This window comes from Argentina anserina, chromosome 7 (genome assembly GCF_933775445.1).
Source record: "Argentina anserina chromosome 7, drPotAnse1.1, whole genome shotgun sequence".
Taxonomy (NCBI): Eukaryota; Viridiplantae; Streptophyta; class Magnoliopsida; order Rosales; family Rosaceae; genus Argentina; species Argentina anserina.
In genome coordinates this window covers 16623676-16637329 of record NC_065878.1, presented here as the reverse complement: position 1 = coordinate 16637329, position 13654 = coordinate 16623676, and the positions used below count along the sequence as shown (strand labels likewise).

Here is a 13654-nt window from a genome sequence, read left to right as displayed (position 1 = left end):
TACAAAGGAAGTTTCTAACTGGATTTGCGTACAGACACTCACAGGTCATTTTAGGCATTATGCAATTGATTATAAGATGTTTACAATTAATTTGATAATTTGTGTTGATTACAATTATATATATTTGATAGCACATATGATGAATTAAATTTAAAAACAAGAAAAACAAAAAAAACCAAAAGAGAAAATAAAAAAGTCAAAAGAAAAGAAAGAAAAAATCTAATTTGAATTGGGGGTATTCTAGACATTTTAATGGCTTAACGGAATTTTTTAACGGTCAACTAACGGAATAGACAAAACTGTTAAAAATAAGAGTTAAAGGATATACAGATTAAATTTGAAAGTAGAAGAATAAAAATGTTAAAAAATCAGAGTTAAAGGATATACACATTAAATTTGAAAGTAGAATGACAAAACTGTTTTTACACCTAAAGTATATAGTGTCACAAGTATTTAATCTTATATGTTATATACATATATGGTATATTGTCAATAACAAAACAAGATTAAAACCAAATGACAAGTTTAATGGAGTTATTTTTAGAGGGCACCATTTATCACTACTACACATAGTACCTTTAATGACATTTTAGAGATGACGTTTTTTTTAAAAGGTCATTGAAAGTAGATTCAATGGCATTTTAAAAAAACGTCATTGAATTTTCAAGGCACCATTTTAAAATTATATTTATGGCGTTTGGAAATTTTATAAAATTTACGGCGTTTCAAAAACGCTATTATAATTGCATTTGATGGCGTTTGGCAAACGCCTTTGCCAAATGAAAGTTTGATGGCGTTTCTAAACGTCATATATATTAGATATGCTTGCTCTTATTTTCACTTATTTGTATCGATTCCATCGAGACCCTATATCTATCCCCAAACAAGTATTTACTTCTCTATCTCTCTCTCTCCCTGACCTCAAACACTTGGTTTCTTCAAACCCAAATCTTAAGCATCTGAATCTCTCCGCTTCAACTTCCTTGTTCTTCATTCCTACTCTTCCGCCATGACCGATAAAATTGATTCATCTTCACCCAGAAAGGCCAATAGACATGTTAATAGCTGTTCCCCCCAACCCGACTCCATTGCTTCCGATTTTTACACTGCAACTCGAACTTCGCGGATACACACTTCAGCTCTCATTCTTTCTTACTCCCCAGAAATTAGGGTTTTCAATTTCCATGGATCCCCATCCTCGCCTCGATGACGTAAGCCTCTCAGCTCAATCCTCATTCCATTTATATCAGCTCAATTTCTCTTTGTGATTAATTTCGATTCCGTTAAATTTAGGATGATGATTACGGAGTTGAGTTCCCAAGAACCAGCGGTGCCCCCTGGTCAGGTAAGCTTCGCTCTCGTCGTCAAGCTATTAATGCGTGATTGGTTTTTTGGTTGTTGATTTCTTGGTGTGTGTAAATTTTAGGGAATAAGAGAAGTTTTGGGGAGATTGATGACGAAGATGACTTCTTTGGCTCAAAGCAGGTATCTTCATATTCGTTCATATCGAAATTTCGAAGAATGATGTTTGAATTTGTAGGAGTCTATTTGTCGATTTACAACGAAACTTGATCAATTCAGCAAATGAAGCTTTAAGAGGCTTTAAAGATTATATTACACCTCATACTATCAGACATTACAAAAGTTTTCGTCATCTGATGTCACTATATGATGATAAAGTGTAGGGTTTATGGTGCATATGAATTCAAATACATTCTGATAGGTTTCATAGGAAGAAAATGCTTTGACAAGTTACATCTGATATATATGCATTGTTTTCTGTTCAGTTATTTGTCCTTTTAAAAGAAAGATACTGATATATTTACAATGTATGCTAAAGCAAAAGTCGAAGAAAATGGTCCTGGTGTTGCAACATGAATGATTTTGTCCCTGCATGAGAGGTATGCTGGAATTTAGAATGGTTTATAGTTTACTGATTAAACCTTTATACTTTGGGTAGTTGGTTTTGCGTTGAATTTTCTTTCAGTCCTGAATCGATTTTGACTATGAACTTTTCTTTTTGCAGTCTCGAGACGTGTAAGGTAAGATCTAATTGTTAAATTTTCACTTGATTTCCCTTGTATTGTGCTTCATTATAGTAATATCCTCTTAATATTATTTTTATGAACAATTGTTGAATTGTATGTTACTGTAGTAAACTCATTATTATCAATCTGTTTGAGTCATTGCCTCTCTCTTGCATATGGGTAGGTAGTTTCTCTTTATTCTTGTAGTCTGAGATAGTTGGTACATAATTTCTGAATTTGATGTTCAAATATGTAAGAACCAATGTCATTTGAGTTTCTGTTGATCTACCTTCAGAGCTTGATGTTCTTAAAGAAGTGAAACAGAAGCTTGACCTCAGATCAGTTAAATTTGAGGCATGACTACCAATAAAATGTTGATTTGTTTGATTACACTTTGTGAGAAAATTTAGAAGTATCTTTTGTCTACCATTCTAACTATATATACATACCACTCAGCTTGGTATGATACTATATGGCCAAAGTATCTATGCTGCAACTAGTTTAATGATATAGATGCTATCTTTGCACTATATGTTTACATCTTTATCCTTATGTTTTCTTGTTTTCTGTCCAGCAGATGTGTTTATCTTTCTGATGGAGGTCATTCTTTCTAACTCAAAGAACGTATGAGACGTATTTAAAGGAAAATGAGGATCTTCAAAGGTTAAAGGACGACCTATAAAGGCATTGTCACGAGTACCGACCTTCAAAGATAGAGAAAACCATACTAGTCTTTATCCCTTATTGTAATGTTCTCCATTCACTCATTGGTTTATAATTAACAGTTGCATGTGTTATAATTGGACATGAAAGTATTGTAGAATTAATATTTCTTCTTTGATTAAATTACAGAATCTATGAGATGTGTGTTTGTTGATTTTCTGTAATTAATCAGACTATCAATATATAATTTTTTTTTAAAGTTGAAATGAAATTCCATGGCGTTTTTCAAACATCATAGAAAGAAATTCCATGGCTAATTCATGGCGTTTTTGAAACGCCATGGAATTTCTTTCAACGACGTTTGAAAAACGCCATGGATCTGGCTCCAAAAGCACGGCGTCGGTTTCTACAGCATCTGACGATGGCGTCGGAAAACGCTATGGAAGACTTTTGATGGCGTTTTTCAAACGCCGTGGAAGTCTCTGTGTGTAGAAACTCGCTTCAAGTCTCAAAATCTCAGTTCCAGTCATGTCCTTATGTTCTTTTTTCCAATACAATTTAACTTTAAAAACATGCTTAGCCGAGATGAATCAGGAAGATTGTATTATCTGATAAGCTCCATCGATCACAATTTCTAGTTCTCGGAGAAACAAAGAACTTATTGCATACTTTCAACGCACTTCATAATAATCAGAAACAAATTTGTTGCACGCCCCTACTGTGTCCACCACATGCTCTCTTCACAAAAAAATGCAAATATAATTTTTCTCAACAAATTTATAACTATGGTTATAATAAAAGACACTTGTAATTTATTTGTGAGGTGAGCACAATAAGAATTGACGACAAATTTGTTTCTATAATATACTTTCTCATTACAATTCAAATAGTTTGCGGAGGTAAATTAGCTACAAGTGTCATGCCAAACCACACATACAACCACCTACACTGACATGAAGATCCCTTCTATGGCCATGCGTCATTTGCCACCTCTTCATCTCCATCGTCCCTTCAAATTCTGATCAAACTAGAATCACTTTTTGACACATACAGAAGGAAATAAATTTTCACCACCCTAAATAAATACCAAGTGACTTTTATAATATTATAGTTATAAATGTGTTAAGAAAAATGACACTTGATATTTACTTAGAGTGATAGGCATATCGAGGGGAGGTGAGTGAAAAATTTGCTTCTTAAAGCCATGTTCAATGAAACTTAAATATATACCTAATCATCTCCTTCCTCATCAGTCCCCATGTCACGTATGAACTCGAAATGATGGAGAAGAAGAAGAAGAAGAAGAAGAAGATCATTATCTTTGTTCATCTTCATGCTCAAATACATAATAAAATAAACTAACGAAAACTTAATTAACTACAGAAATACTCTAATGCAAGTCTGCAACAACCAAGAATCTACTCGATCATATATCAACTTTACAAGCAGGTGTACCCAGCAATGGAACTTGACCCACGAACCCTTTCTTCAATCCAACCAGCACATCACACTTGACGTAGATCCCATAATGCCCGGTCCTTATATCCAGTCCCGTTATCTTCCACCTCAGTCTCCCCACCACCACCACCCTCAGCCTCACCACCCCATACGCCTCGTCCATCATCAGACCGTTCACCACCTCCGCTGACACCGGCACCGGTACTCCCCCAAGCACAGGCGACACAGCCACGCTGCTGCGGCGCCGGTGGGCCAGCGGTGGAAGCATCACCTGCTGGGTGATGGCTTGGTTTCGGTAGGCCACAAAGGCCTGGAGACGATCGTAGCGTATGGAGACTCTGTGGTTAGGGTTGCGGGTGACGATGGTGAACTGCATGGTGGTGGAGATTTGAGAGGGAGGTGAGGTGGCGTTGAGGGAGTAGATGGCAGCCGCAGCGACGGTGAACTGCGGCTTGTGGGGGCGGTAGATAAGCCAGAGTGTGAGGGCGATGGCGCCGAGAACGAGGAGGACGATGGTGAGACAGGTGCAGATAGCTCTGTAGGAGTCACTGGTTTGGTAGTAGTTTGAGTAGGCATCCTTGTTTTTCGGGCGTTTTTGCTCCGGACTCATTTTGGGTGGTGGAGGGTAGTTTTGTGGTTGTTGTTGCCGTGGCGGTGATTCCGGAGGAAGGTGGTGCCGTTGGCATTCTGCCATGATAATGAGGAGTGTGAAAGTGAGTAGATATAGAACGAGAGTGGGGGTGGGGGGAAGGAGAAGAATATGAATGTGAGACAAGTGGAAGGAAAAAGAAGGCTTTTTGCATTGTGAACTATTCTAGTGTTTTTCCTCATTGTATATCAAATCCAACTTAGTAATCACTAAAGTAAGCTACTTTGATTATGGTTCTATTTAAAATTAGCAAAAGATGCCACTCTCTTTTAAGTTTTGAGAAATGGTAGTTTTCAGTTTGTATGAATACGCACAGTAAGAGTGATCATTTGAATTAATTTCCACTAGAATAAGTTTTATTTTTCCACTACATTAAGGAGATCGAACAACTTTGAGAAGGATGCCCCAATGGTCTCATTTCAGTATCTTCTGGATTTTCCTTTCCTTTATAATGTACGTTCAGCCTCACTGCCAATATTGTGTTTCTTCTTTCGGAAGTCTCCCCACTTTTTCTTTGCCATTGGAGTCATAGTTGGTTAGTAGAGTTGCTTTGTGGCTAAACATTGCATTCGTTTTAACTCACCAGTTAAAAGCAATAGACTTCAAAAGGTCCCAACCCTACCCTGCTTGTGTGTGCCCCTTTATTCTATTCGGATGGTCCTAATGTTTGCAGTCTTATTCCCTTCTATCTATTTCTAATGTGATGCTCCTGACTTCTTCATGCAGAGTAATCTGTGGTTTACTATCCCACCCTATCATATGAGTATGAGACCCTCTTGATCAAAAAATTAGCAAGCTTAGTACTTAAACGTAGCAATTTAGCTATGACATATATAACAATATAAGGTAATATCAGCCATTATGATCAAGAACAAACACAAACTAAAATTAGCCGAATGGTTTTGCTAATACAGTAATACACAGTCATGTCTACCATTTCCCAATGGAAATGTATTGGAGAGGAGGTTGGAAGAAGTGAAGCTTCTGTATCTCTCTGGAGAAAGAGCAAGCAAAGCGCCAGCTTAAGCACTAGTTGTAGCTTACGTACTGCTTCTTTATCCAAACATGGATAAGTTCTCTATAATGGAAGCAACTGTATCTGCATGGACTGGAAGGTGGCTCTTTCTTGCCTTTAACACTTGCTTGGTCTCTGTTGGCTTTCTGCTTCGTCAGATCCCAACCTTTACACACAAGTATCCATGCTCAATAAAAGCAAATGCTGACCTTCCATGCGCGCATTTGTACTATTTTCTTTATGGCCAAACTAAAGATCCAACACATTTTTCACGATAAATCCAAATCCAAGTCCCAGTTGCTAGAATAAAGCAAACCCATTCAAGCAAATAACTATACCAATCAAACTTCTCTGACTACAATCACTCATCTAAATATATAGAGAACTCACTGTGTAGTACAGGTGACACTGAAACTTTTCTCAGATAGCACTACCTACATAATTACAGCACTACCTCATTCCTAAAACCAAAGTAGTGTTAAAAGGACTCAAAATCAATAGCAATGCCGGGGACTTCAGCACTCGCCGTGAGTGTCATTCTACTCGTTACAAAAGCTTTAAATACAAAGAATCCCTCACCGCACAACCTGAGATGAAGACCTTGACAGGAAGATGTGTGAACTTGGTATCACGAACCAACAGCATTGGCAGTTGGCGAATTAGTAGGAGCTCTATGCACGAATTGACCTTTCACTCTCGGCCGCTTCTCTGCCAGTATTTTCCGGCTTTGGTATCGAACCTGTATAACGATTATAATGAAAAGATGAGAAAGAGGCTGCAATACATACGTTATACCCGTGTTTGATTTGGTATCAGTTTGAAAAATGACGTGTTCTATTAATGGCAAGTGCAGTCAATTTGGAATTTTCTTTTACATGGACACCTGAATATATATCAATGTGTATATGCATAAGACACACATACAGTATTCAAGGTCCTGCATTCAACTTCAATTGACTATAGCAGCAGCAACAGTTTTTACACGAGTTAAAGAAGATGATGACAATACCTTCTTCTCAAAGCATCTATCTTTCCGCTTCAGTCGGAACTTGGTCAGAGCTGCTTCCCTTTGGCTGGAACGAAGAGAATCCGGTCCAAGACCGTCATAACAACTACTGCTGTTCAAACTCTTGGAACCTGTGGCCATCTCACCTGGTACAGCCAAACTGGTCTTAACATCATTGCTACCGCAAATGCTTCCATATGTACTGCCACTTTTATGATTATCAACGGTACCATTTCCTAAGCTACTACAACCACTCTGAGAAGTAGCAGGAGAGCTTGGTTTCTCCACATTCTCTGGTTTCTTCTGCTCATGCAGGATTTGCTCAATATATATGTCAGTAGTTTTATCAGACCGGTCATAACATTGTTCTGCGTCAAAGGGAGATTGTGTGCTCAGGCCAACTGATTTGGTACCGAACTTAGGCGTCAAATCGGATTGTCCAGGAAACAAGGATGGGAAGTACTGACTGTATCCAGCATTCATATTATCTGACCTCACACCGGTGACAGGAAACACCCCAACTTGAGGGCCTTGGATGGATGAATCAGCTTGCTCAGTTTGACCATCAACAAGGTTTTCTAGATTGACCTGTCTATCATACGAATTGCTTGCATCCTTTGAATCTTTACCGGAAAGTGTTGAGAAAAGAGATTGCAGTCCCTTGCTATGATTATACCTGTATACAAAAAAAACTTTGAATATCAGAAAACTAGCAACTATAACAAGAAGTTTGCAGTAATTTGAAGTTATTCTGTTTTTCTTTCTAAGGTCGTAGAAAGAAACATGCAACTTTCATCAATCTAACAAAACAAAAAACATCATCTTATAATGTAAAAAATGCTCAAGTTCATCATTGGAAAACAACCATAACACTCACCGTGAAAAGGCAGAGGCATCAGAATGGTTCAGTGCAGGCCTCTCCTCATTCACTTCCTTGTGTGAGCTATCCAAACTTCTTAAAGATAGTTCTAACCCAAAGTGCTTCATACCATCATATTTGTTCTTTGAACTTCCAACATTGCAGTTCGGCCAATTGTCAAAGGTGCAAAGCAAGTCCCTGACCCCACTATAGGGTTCAACTGGTTCATAATTGCAGCCGGGAGTTCCACTAGCGGATTTAGACTTTCCTTCACCAATTTCTGCTTGGACATCTTCATCTCGAACCATTGGTTTAACAGACACATGTTTCTCTCTCAGTCTTGAGGAAACTGCATTAAGTGCTTCATCCAAAGGTGCAATATCAGACCCAAATGTACCTGAATTCTCTGAAACCAATTACTTGTTAGATACGCACTACTAAAATTACTAGGGTAAAAAGAAAAGTCCCCAAGACGTAATTGAGATGGAAGCACGAAAATATGGTATACCTTTAGTTTCATTCTCATGCACAACTGATTCATTGTCCAATCTATCACAGTCTTCAAGCATTTCGATATCTATATTGCTCAAATTAGAAGCACTGTCATACTTAAGCTGTGAAAAATCCTGCATAGTTTCAATGCATGCACTATTAGCTTCCAAGTAAGGAGTTGTACAGGAGTTCTGCACATGAGGTAACAAAACATGCAATCTGCACATGAGACTCCACAAAGCTATCTATTCTAGAAGGAAGAAGATTTCACGATTGATAAGCAACTTCAGGAACATTTGCCTGTAACTACATCCATCTAACAACCTATTTCTTGTCCTTCTTAACTGTTATGATATGAAGTATACAACCTGAAACAGGAGCGTCTTCTATATTTGGTGATTCTTGACTAATTATTGATCATTTTTCCTTTTGTACAAAATTCAAGATCAGAAACTAGCCACAGCTAACAATTTACTGCATAATTCGCAGAATGCACGTATATGGCAGCATCTTTCATGTCATAAGTACAACGAATACCCTAGAGTAAATGACTGAAAACAAGATCGCTAAAATATAAATAGACTCACTTGGACATCAATGGCTTTCTCACAGAATCCCTTATTTTCGAGCACATCAGCTGCACAATCATTTGAATGATTACTTGTTGCATTATTTTCCGAAGTGGCTTCAACTTTTTGTCGAGAAACTGTTAAGTTCTGAGGAGCTTGTCCGCTCAGTAGCTGTTAAACAAAAACAGACCACAAGAACCACTAATCAGTTTTAGACTAATACAACATGAAACTCAAATAAATCACAGAAAATGAAATAAAATGGTACTGAAAGAACAGGGCAGAAATTTCAAACTCACAGCCTGCTTTCTCCACACATGTTGCCAAAGGTTCCTCAACTCATTCTTCCTCACCGGCTTAATCAAATAGTCTGCTGCCCCTTTTTGCATGCACTTCAAAACCATGTTCACTGAATCTTGAGACGACATCACTACATAGCCACCACAAAGAGATTTCAGTTTCAATATCCATTTCCATTTCTATATCAAACAGCTCTACCAAAAAGAAAAGGCAGATTAAATGAATCCAACATACTTATAACAGGTATGTGCCTGCAGATATCATGCTCCATAACCAAAGTAAGAAGCGCAAATCCAGATATAGATGGCAACTCTGCCTCAGTCAGAATAAGGTCAATCTTATTATGCTTCACCTTAATCGTCTCCCACGCCCTCAATCCATCAGAAACCGAAACAACTGCTCAAACCAAACACAAACCATATTCAGAAAACCAAAACCCAATACAAAAGATCCCTACTTTCTCAACAACCCAAATTCTAAAACAATATAAAACACCAAACTTTGAACTCAAACCAAGTCAACTTTCAAACCCCATAAACATCATACCTCTGTAATTACATTTCCGAAGAAGGGCAGTGATAATCTGACGAGTAGAGTCATCAGCTTCAACCAAAAGAACCCTAAGCACGGTTGTGGGAAGATAGCTCCCCCACCTCACCACCTCAGTTGAGCTAGCACCACCCTCCTCTTCTTTTTCCTCCTTCCTCCCAATTTTTACAGCCTCCATCGAAAAAACTTACCCCAACTAATCACAACTGAAAACCCAGAATCCAGAGACAGGGATTAACTGCTTTGGTTGTGTTGCAGTGAACTGAGATTGATCCAAGAACCTAATCCGAATTTTGAGGGAGAATAAAAAATGGGTAGAGAGAGAGAGAGAGAGAGAGAGAGAGAAATCTTGCGGGAAATGCGGGGTAGTTTGTGGAAGATTAAAATCAGCCGCTGATTGTATTTGAGGAGAATCGGAGGTTGGCTCTCGGCCGCAAAAACAAGGGAGAAATATCTTGACGGGATCAAAAGGTGGGTCGTCATTGGCTTCTGCTTTGAGGGGTGACGTGGCGCGTCCTCAGCCCTGGTTTTGATTATTCTCGGTTGTACTGATCCTCTACGGCCATCGTTTGACACGTGTTTAGGGGAATGGGATTTTTGGAGTAGATATTTTTATGGAATGATGCCACATCGGCTTCGGGCTCCACTAGTACTCAGAGTTTCGTGGTTGTGAGCGTTCCACGTGAGGATTGAGGTTGAGTCGTTGATGCCATGATGGTGGAGGTGCCCAAAAAGATAGTTTGGTTGAAAGTTGAAACTCTAGGGATTCTAGAGGACTAAAATACCGGTGATTAAAAAAATATTGAGAAAATAAATTTTTTTGAAAAATATCGATATTAAAAAATAATTGAGAGAATTGATGAATTTTTAAATAAAAACATGGAAGTTTTTAATGAAAGTTCGAGAGATATTTCTTTGATTCAATTATCTACTATATTTTATAAAATCTTGTATAAATATTAATCTATGATAAGTTATATTAATTTAAAGTGAAACAGTCGTCAATAATTCTTAAAAATTGACTTGAAGGAATATAGTTAAGGGTGAGCACGAGAAGACATAAGATAAATGAGACTAGTTCTGCGTCCCGTCTTACTCTTTGAATTTGAGATAGGATCGGGACCATACTTGTATTTCAAAGGGATTACAGCTTTTTATGTCCAATCTTAAATATAATTGCATGGCCATTGTTAAATTTCTCCCCTAAGTTTATCGTTAATCTATAATGGGTAAGTGGAACAATAATCAAATTCCTACTCAATAATACTAAATATATAATTACCAAAGTGCATCGCTAATCCAATAAGGGGGTAAGTGGGAAAAAAATAAAAATAAAGAAGAACAAAAATGTGCAACCCTGCAATAATGTATTAAATTCATAGTGATTTAATTTTTGAACATAGTTAAAAACTGAAATGCATGTGAATAAGTAGAGGTAGAAAAACAAATAAAGTAGAAAATGAGGCTTTCCATCCCTTATGTTATGTCATCTCATGATTTGATGATGTTTACTTTTTTAGAGAAGAGTTAGTCTTGTATGATTTTGATGAAGAAAATCCTCAAAAGTTCATGAATTTATCGCTTTTTCTAATTGGGTTATTGGTTATGCAAAAGAAGGTAATAGGATTTGTTTGGTTTTTTAGTCCAATTGAAACTAGTTACCCAAGTCAGTCCCAACAGAAAAGATGACTAAGAAACTAAAGAAGAAAAGAAACAGAAGAACTGTAGGCCTCATCATTTAGCCCGCGGATCCGATAAGTCACAGAGGCCTGCAAGCCCGATGAGTTTTTACCCGGCCCGGCCCGTGAGAAAGCCCGCTTTCGTGGGTAGAGGGTCGGGCTTAGTTTAGAGGTGTGAAACCTGACCCGCCAAAAGCCCGCAAGGCCCGACCCGTAAAAGCACACCAAGTAATAAAATATTATACATACATATTCTATTAGATTTATAATAAAACTATCGCATTATGTAGCGACTATATAAAAGAAACTTCTCGGGATCAATCGACAACAGCCGATATGATCGGTATATATATTTAGTGACCCTGTAAAAATTTCATTAAATTCGGACCTCGTATGACCGTCAGAGTTTCTAGTAAACCGAAAACACCACTAATATGTCATAAAGGAGGACCCATTACTAAGATGTGAATATGCCTCATCATTTAGCCTGCGGTGGCCCCCAAGCCTGATGGGCTTTTACCCGGCCCGGCCCGCGAGAAAGCCCACCAAAGCCCGCTTCCATGGATAGAGGACCGGGCTTAGTTTAGAGGTGTGAAACTTAGTCTGGCTCGCCAAATATCCACAAGGCCCGACCCGTAAAAACCCGCTAAAAATAAAATATTATATATGCATATAATATATTATACATATATCAATTATATGTCTTTTTTTAAATAATTATACATAAAATATTATATATGTTAATAATACTAGATTTAAAATTTTATATTTATTTATATTATAACTTTATACTATATTTAAAATAAAATTGTAGCATTATGAAAAAACTATATGAAGTATATGAAGTAAACTTCTCAGGATTAATCGACACCAGCTGATGTTATCGGTACTAATATTTAGGGACCCTGTTAAAACTTAATCTAATTCGGATCTCGTCTGACCGTCAGAATTTCCTGTAAACCGAAAACACCACTAATATGTCATAAGGGAGGACCCATTATCAGGATGCGAACGTCAAAAGCAGTTTGCATATCTAAAATCACATATTTTTTTACACCGATCGTGCGTGGTCGCACCGAGGAATCCCATTTGGCAAAACCCCGGTCAATAGGGGTTTTAATATGTCAAAACGCCTATCTTTTTTTACAGTAGGTACAAACAGTCAAACTATGTCCAAAACAGACGAAATTTTTACAGGGTCCCTAAATATATATATTGATCACATATGCTGAAGTTGTTGATCGCCGAAGTGTCCACTAATGTATCATAACCTTTATATTATGTTTATAATAAAACTATTGCATTATGAAGTGACTATATGAAGGAAATTTCTTAGGATTAATCGAAACTAGCCGATGTGATTGGTAATTATATTTATTGACCCTATAAAAATTTCATCCAATTCGGACCTCGTTTGACCATTAGAATTTTCGATAAACCGAAAACACCACTAATATGCCTAAAAGGAGAACCCATTACAAAGATGTGAACACTAAAAGCCGTTTGCATATCTGAAATCACCTAATTTTTTTTACTTATCGTGTGCGGTCGCACTGAGAAAACTGATTTGGCAAAGCCCCGGTCAATGAGGTTTCAATATGTCAAAGAGCCTCTTTTTTTTGTTGACCATAGGTACGAACAGTCAAACCATGTCCAAAACAGACTAAATTAAAACCCCTAAATATATATACTGATCACATCTGCTTGTGTCGTTCGACCATATTTCGAACTGGAGTTGTCGATCGCCTAAGTGTCCACTAATGTATCATAACTTTTATATTATGTTTATAATAAAACTATCGCATTATGAAATGACTATATGAAAGAAACTTATCGGGATCAATCGACACCAGCCGATGTGGTCGGTATATATATTTAGCGACCCTGTACAAATTTCATTCAATTTTGACCTCGTTTGACAGTTAGATTTTTCGGTAAACTAAAAACACCACTAATATGCTATAAGGGAAGACCTATTACCAAGATGCGAACATCGAAAGCCGTTTATATATCTGAAATCACATATTTTTTGTCACCGATCGTGCGCGGTCGCACCGAGGAAACTCATTTGGTAAAACCCTTGTCAATTGGGGTTTTAAACTTTTAATATGTCAAAATACCTTTTTTTTATTGACTGTGGGTACGGACAGTCAAATCATGTTCAAAACGGATGAAATTTTTATGGGTTCCCTAAATATATATACCAATCACATATGTTGGTATCGATCGACCATATTTCGAATTGGAGTTGTCGATTGTCGAAGTGTCCATTAATGTATCATAACCTGTTTACATATTTGAAATCACTTAATTTTTGTCACCGATCATGCGCGGTCGCACTGAGGAAATCCATTTGGTAAAGCCTCGGTCAATGAGGTCTGAATATGT

General features: G+C 37.5%; 2 protein-coding genes across 3 annotated transcripts; both read right to left on the bottom strand.

Moving 5' to 3' along the window:
* Positions 1-4000: 4000 nt before the first annotated feature.
* LOC126803680 (NDR1/HIN1-like protein 1) lies at positions 4001-4842 on the bottom strand. The gene has a single exon (XM_050531440.1). The coding sequence runs from the start codon at positions 4840-4842 to the stop codon at positions 4117-4119; it is 726 nt and encodes a 241-aa protein (XP_050387397.1). The 3' UTR covers positions 4001-4116.
* Positions 4843-5688: 846 nt separating this feature from the next.
* Positions 5689-9934, bottom strand: LOC126802213 (two-component response regulator-like APRR9). Of its 2 annotated transcripts, none has more exons than XM_050529803.1 (8): positions 9585-9934; positions 9273-9434; positions 9038-9168; positions 8757-8909; positions 8186-8360; positions 7696-8083; positions 6822-7494; positions 5689-6551 (listed from the first exon to the last, which is right to left on the bottom strand). In XM_050529803.1, the coding sequence occupies exons 1-8, from the start codon at positions 9763-9765 to the stop codon at positions 6441-6443; spliced, it is 1974 nt and encodes a 657-aa protein (XP_050385760.1). In that variant the 5' UTR covers positions 9766-9934; the 3' UTR covers positions 5689-6440. The 2 variants fall into 2 exon arrangements, with proteins under 2 accessions (XP_050385760.1, XP_050385761.1); XM_050529804.1 differs by having other exon boundaries at positions 8186-8303.
* Positions 9935-13654: the final 3720 nt, after the last annotated feature.